The 7,035-nt window shown below is 32.1% G+C and overlaps 1 protein-coding gene across 1 annotated transcript; it reads left to right on the top strand.

Moving 5' to 3' along the window:
* The first annotated feature begins 3,007 nt into the window (after positions 1–3,007).
* On the top strand, positions 3,008–4,177 carry LOC134237645 (G-protein coupled receptor 83-like). The gene has a single exon (XM_062719786.1). The coding sequence runs from the start codon at positions 3,008–3,010 to the stop codon at positions 4,175–4,177; it is 1,170 nt and encodes a 389-aa protein (XP_062575770.1).
* Positions 4,178–7,035: the final 2,858 nt, after the last annotated feature.

Below are 7,035 nucleotides of genomic sequence, written 5' to 3' on the forward strand. Positions count from 1 at the left end.
TCATACCATTTCCGCACTCTAGTAATTTTCTTCTATAAATATCGTTCCAATATTTGACTAATTTGATTCACCTCGTTCCATTTTTGCACTCAAACTTCCGGTTAATTAAGATTTATCTATTTAAGCATCCCCAACAGGATATTTTCTTTTAGACATGTAATGGCAAAGGCCATGAAGTTTGAATTGGCTTGGTGTTTACAACAAGAACTACGATTGTGGGTTTTCACGTTGACACATGGATTTTCCATGTTATTTCTAATAAAAGCATCTTGCATAATTTTCTTTTATCAGCGAGAAAAGAAGAAAAGATGGATTGATTTTAATTAAAAAAATTATACATCAATAATTTTATAGCTATCCCGTGTTAGAGTGTTTTTTTTGCAATCCGCTGAGTAGACAAGAGTAACAATGAAGCAAATTGACTGGTATTCTCTTTAAATTGATGTTAAAAATGAGTAAAAATCCTTATATTCATTTGCATTATTGACGTTTTGATGAAGACGTGGTTCCTATGTAGACAAAATGTAAGATCCCCCTGATGCTCATTAATTTCGTCCCAAACATTAAAATATAATGAATGCATAGAATTTTGGAAATCAATGCTCTAAAAGAATTGTTTTCTTAGAATAAAATTTTCGCGGAAGAGTTTGGAATAAGGTTTCAAGAGAATACGATTTCGTGAAAGTGTTGAGCTTTCAACATTAAAAATTTTACGTTTCGTTAATCATTAATAGTATGGATTTGTGGGTATTTTCTACCACAGCATTAAAAAATATGCAAATCCCACGAAAAAATTGTTAATTCACAGTATGCATGAATATTCACTATCTTAAGATCTAAATTAACCATATATAATTCCCCTCAGATGAAAACCTGGAATGTGTTGACAATGACCATACGTTTCTGTCAGGTGAAATGTGATTCACATTCTCTAAGCTCATAGCGGTGATCACTGTCATAGCCCTAGCATCCTTCGCTCCTTGAATATTCCAAATAAGAATCGAAGAAAGTGTTAAACTGCATTTCTATCGACGATTTTATTTCTTGCGAGCGCTGGGATTTTAGGTTGTGAACTAGTATTTTGCAAATGGAAATATATCAAAGGTTAAAATTTACAGTGAGAAAATTTAGTGTCATTTATTTTTTGAAATTAAAAATCTTACACAATGTTTGGGACTAATAAAAAAACAATCAAATATCTTTAGAAATAATTTGTTTTAAAAAGAGAATATGTTAAACTTCCCCACATGTGCACCGAAAGGAAAATACACATGTACAGACCAATGATATTTATTAGCATCTTTACTTAGAATAAAAATATGTGTTATTTGTTTCAGATCTATTAAATGTGATGTCAGTTTCATGATAAAAGCATGATTGATCTTGTTCCCGTTTGGGTCTCAGCATTGCGAAATACTATTACGATATGCCACATTCTAAATCTCAACGGTCTGTTCCAGGATTTGGTAATATTTATCATCACACATTTTAAAGTCATTGTGGATTAAGAACTGATAAAAGACAATTGACATCTATTATCCAGGCCTCAAATTTCAACGTTAAGTAATGCAGTTTGTCTCATCTTTGAGGGATCTGTATCATGTTAGAAATCAATAGTCAGTAAATTTCCTTCTAAATACGTAAGAATTTAAGAAAAATAAAAGGTTTTGCGCATGTTCTCTTCCCAAAATTAAGAAAATCAATAAATATAAAAGATTCCAGGTCTTATTTGGTAATTTTGGAACATTTCTTTTCTTGTGCTGAACCTATAAAGTGGAAATTATTTAAAACATTTAACTTCTGAAGAAGCTAATGTATTAAAGTCGCAATAGTCTTGGAAATATCATATGTTCGTCTAGAAATTGATAAGCTATTAAATGAATATATAATATTTTCATAGACATCTTTTGCCAATTGCTTGAATGAAATATGGTGATAACAAACAGCAAGCAAGCTCCAAAGAGTATTAAAACAATACAAATATTAAAAAGAGCAAGACTTAAAAAACACCAGAGGTAGGATAAGATGCCATGGAAATGAAAGCATCCTTTATCGATCAGTCATATCCGCCGTTTAATCACTGTCGTGATCATTCGGTTGAAGGGGATAAAATTTGTAGAAAATTCAGTGTGCAAATAATGGACTACTTAACGTCAATCAGAATGCGACTTACATGTAATGATAGATGTAATTGCTGATTATGTCATTGCATATAACGACCATAGAATTTACAGAATTATGACTTAGAACAAAACTCTCAATAGCCTTGTTCCATCAACTAGTTCATCAGGGCTGTGTCACGCAATTTGAAATAATATGCAATGTGAAAAAATGTTTAAAGTGTGTTTAAACTGGGACAAAATCAACGCACTTTGAAAAAGTCATGGTGCATTTAGTGTTCATCAACATTTTTGCCTTGGGTACACTTAATGCACTTTGAAAAAAAGTATGTATAAAACAAAAATCACGGACTTAAATTTCAGTCACAGAGAGCAGTATTTTTAATACTTTTACAACTTTGTAATAAATATGTCAACAGACAAAAGCAAAAGGTTGTTCGGTTAATCGGAGCACGCACTCTTCGAAAATAAGGAGATTTGCCGGTCATTTTGAATTCTGTCGGTCATTTCTCACTGATATGGTGTTCTGTTTCAAAATAAAAGCCCACAATCTTCTTACAGTCCGATAAACCATGATACCTCTACAGGAATCTGTGTCCGTTTAAAAAACCCTTGGTGTGCGATTTATCATATTGCGTCAACTGTAAAACAAGCAGCAATGCTATCGATTTCCAGGGACACTATATATAGTCACTTTTCATAGATAGAACGGAGAAAAGTTTTAGCGGTTATTAGTCTCATACCTACGCAAGTTTTCGTCCATTAAGTTTTAATTGTTATACATATGCAAGTTTTCAACATTAAGTTTAAATTGTTATTTTTCCATTCCATTTACCTAAAGTGTGTATAAAATTGCTTTGAGACGTATTGTCAGGTATATTTTAAAAATGGAACCTGATTTTACAATGATTTACGATTATTTTGTGGACAAATTCGATAACAAAACTTTAAAAACTTTATTTGAAAACAACGACAGCTCTGTTTCCCGACATTTCGACGGAGACGAGCACCTGTCCAGGACCCTGGGACTGGGAATAAGTTTCGGAATTCTCGGGATTTTATCCTTGTGTTTCAATTCTCTAATATGCGGCATCATCATCCGGAACAAAACTTTCCACACTGTCACCAACATATTTTTGGCCAACATGGCGATGTCGGACATTTTGTTGGTATCCATCAACGTTCCACTGAACATTATTCGTAATGTTACCTACGAATGGAATTTAGGAGTCGTTCTTTGCAAAGCCTTGACATATTCTTTGATGATCTCGTCTTATGTATCTAGTTTTACTCTTACAGCTATTGCTTTTGACAGACAGAGAGTTCTACTGCACCCGCTGAAACCGAGGATGACTAAACAGAAAGGGGTAGGTGTTATCTTTGTCATCTGGGCGGTATCTATCACTCTTGCTTTACCGTACGGACTTTTCAATTCTGTCAAAGATATGGACATTTTTGTTATGAAAGTTAAAAGATGTCGTTCGGACTTTCCGAAATCAAGTGTAATGTGGGAACAATATTTAACTATTTTTACCATTCTCGCTCAGTATATTATCCCGTTATTTTTCATTGGCGTAGCCTATATGAGGGTTATTCATAAGTTATGGATGAGGAACCAGCTAGGATACGTAACAGAGGACCAGAGAATAAGACAAATTCGCGCCAAAAGAAAGAGCATCAAGCTTCTGATCGGGGTCGTTGTGGTGTTTGCTGTCTGCTGGATGCCACTTAACCTGTACCACGTCCTGACGGACCTTCATCCCAATACCGAGACATTTAAATACGACAGTCTGGCTTTCTTTATCTGTCTCTGGGTGGCAGTAAGTAGCACGTGCATTAACCCTTTTCTTTATTGTTGGATAAATCCACGGTTTCGAAATAAGATCGTCAGCAAAAAGTCATGTTGCTACAAAAAAGCAGAAGTTGCTGTGACGTCGGAAGAAATGGAGGATCTCACAAGTTCCCCGGATACAAACACCCAAGAGACTAATATTAGCAAATTTCCAGTATTTTCATTTTTGAAACTGAAGTTGGACAATAAGTCCGTATTCGGTTGAGATATCTTATTTTGAAAATAGATTATTAAATAAATAAATATTTCTGCCATGGAAGTCATTTATGAATAATGGTGAATTTTAAAGTAGTTAGTAAAATGTATTAAAAAGTTGATTAAATTTATGGAATAAAATAAATGTAGTTTTTGTATTAGTAAAAAAAAAAATAAATCAAATCATTAATTGGCACAAACACAGTTACAGTTATTGGTTAAGGCCCTCATAGAACATAACAATAAGCATGATAATGCTGTGTCTTCTACCTATTCCCACTTTTTAAAAATCTCAATTCCACCTATTTTCACTTGGGAGTGGGAATAGGTAGAATGAACCGATAATACAATAGAACACAACTAAAATACAAATAATTGGTGTAGCAAATAATGTAGTGTACTCATTCATAACAAATGTAGTTACTCATTGATTTGTAGCTAAAACATTTTTTCTTATATCAGATACTAGTATACAGAAAAAAAATAAAGATTATATTTCAAGAACCCTTTTACAACTAGTTTTCATACAGATTTTAACAAATTGTCATAATTATGGATTGTTTGGTTTAAATTAGGGAAAGTAGATAATTTTGTTTTCAATATTTTTCTCTGTGCTTCATATTTCGGACAGAGCAAAATGAAATGTTTTTCATCCTCAATATTTAGGTTTTGACATACTTTACACAACCTATCATAGTTATTGATTTCAACATATCTACCTTTTTCAATTTCTAAATTATGTGCACTTTACCTAATTCATGGTAAAAAGGACCTATAATGCAGAGACTTAATTGAGGAGTTCATAATACTACATGTAGCATTTTGTTCCTGTAATATCTGATCCTGAATGCGTTGCTTAACGATGCAAAGCACTGGTTTCAATGACATATTATTAAATTGCGTATAAACACTTATTTCTTCTTGTTCTTTTCTCTTCTAGTTATTTTGATGCTAAATGTGTGAAGAAAAAAAATATCATGCTCTGTAATTAGGTGATTGTGAATCATTGGTTTGGTACATTAGAAGAAAGATAAAAAGATTTGTAACATTTAAATACATCTTAAGCAAGAAGAAAATGACCAGACTCTTAAATATTTTGACTTAACATTTGAGTTGAAGAAGAATCAGTAACAAAAAGTATCATGCTCTGTAATTAGGTGATTGGGAGTCATTGGTATGGTACATTAGAAAAAAGATAAAAAGATCTGTAACGTTTAAATAAATCTTAAGCAAGAAGAAAATGACCAGACTCTTAAATATTTTTACTTAACATTTGAATTTAATTGGTTATTTTTTATTGATAAAACATCATCAATTAACTAACAGAATATTGAAATATAAGCCATTAAAAAGGTTTTATTTACTTTAAAAAAATCTGCTTCATCAGAAAAAAAGTTGATTGGGAAATAAAAATAAAAAACTTTGTCAATAAGGAACTCTTGCATCTTATTAAAATTACCCAATGGAAAGGATGATCAGAAAATTCAGAACGCTTTTGTTTCTTTGTTTGTTTAACGTCCCTTTAAAACTGTTTCCTCGGTTTAACATTTTTTGTGCTAGAATCTATTGCGACACGGGAATTCGGTTAAAACGTATGGTCTTATTGAAAGACTGATCTCCATGTTTTTTGGGATTCGAACCGCAAATTAAAGAATATTTCCTCGCATCAAGAGCACATGCCGCCATCAATGCGACTGAGCAGATCGTAATTTTGCAGGTGACCAATCACATGAAAAGAAAGTTTATATCTAATTGATTTTTGAAAATGGATGTGACTTTTTATTTTCCAAATGTACATTTGAGTTTTAGAAAATTCACATTTTCACAGATGTAAAAGAAAAAAAAACACACGTCAAATCGAAAATTGCCAAAAAAAAAAAAAAAAAAAAAAAAAAAAAAAATTTCTAAAGTGGCCATCCAACGGCAAACGCTGGCGTTAACCCATGTAGAAATTGGTGCACTCTTCCCTTTTTCGCACGAAAAAAAATTGAATGCGACAAATATGCAATAAGGTAAGTTTTCAGGAAGAATTTTTTAATACAATTCCAGCAGGAGTGCGTTCTACGTATGAAAAAATCACTCAAAAACGAAGCAAACATCATTGTCATATTTTTGAACTCTTTGTTATTGGAAGAATAAATTGTTTTCATTTTAAAGATGGAAGCAAAACGATTCCTGATATAATAAATCGTTATCAATAAAAAAGAAGGGAGATATCAAATGTGTGTAATTGGAATCTGAAATCAAATCTGGAAATATTGATGTATTCTTCACTGTCCGTTAATTGGAAGTATAATGAAGTATTTTGCAGAAATTATTTCTTGAGATTTATACAACATGTTAAGATTCTCATGAGAAAAAAATCAATCGTGGCATTTTGACTTGGAGATATTATTTAGGAGAAATATTTGTACAGAGTGCAATCTAATTGATGTATCCGTTTTTATTCTTAAAAAAGAAAATAAGGAATATTTTATATTGGGTTTAAATCTTTAACGAACTATTTATAACGGAATTGCTAGTTTTCTCTTTAATTTATAAGGTATTGTTTGTGGTTTTAAGTCCATTAGTTACTCACTGAATTGACGTCGGATTTTCCATTGTTTCCCGATCATGACAAGGAGCACACGGCGGGTGCGACCAGTCGGGAAGGGGTGCTCACTCCTCCATGGCACTTGATCCCACCTCTGATGACTGTTCTTCATCTCCATATATTTTATTGATAAATGAATGATTATAAATTTGTAGCGATTGGAATAATGAAAATATACCTGGTATAACTATGAAAATATATATTCATTATTGTCAGTTAAGAATCATACCGATATTTCCCATGTTTCATTTCTATGTATGATATTCTTTCCATAA

This window comes from Saccostrea cucullata, unplaced genomic scaffold (genome assembly GCF_032062105.1).
Source record: "Saccostrea cucullata isolate Sc308-1 unplaced genomic scaffold, CSIRO_AGI_Scuc_v1 ctg347, whole genome shotgun sequence".
NCBI classification, from domain to species: domain Eukaryota; kingdom Metazoa; phylum Mollusca; class Bivalvia; order Ostreida; family Ostreidae; genus Saccostrea; species Saccostrea cuccullata.

Coding starts and splice junctions, on each gene's coding strand:
- LOC134237645 (XM_062719786.1), top strand. CDS start 3,008: ATGGAACCTGATTTTACAATGATTTACGATTATTTTGTGGACAAATTC.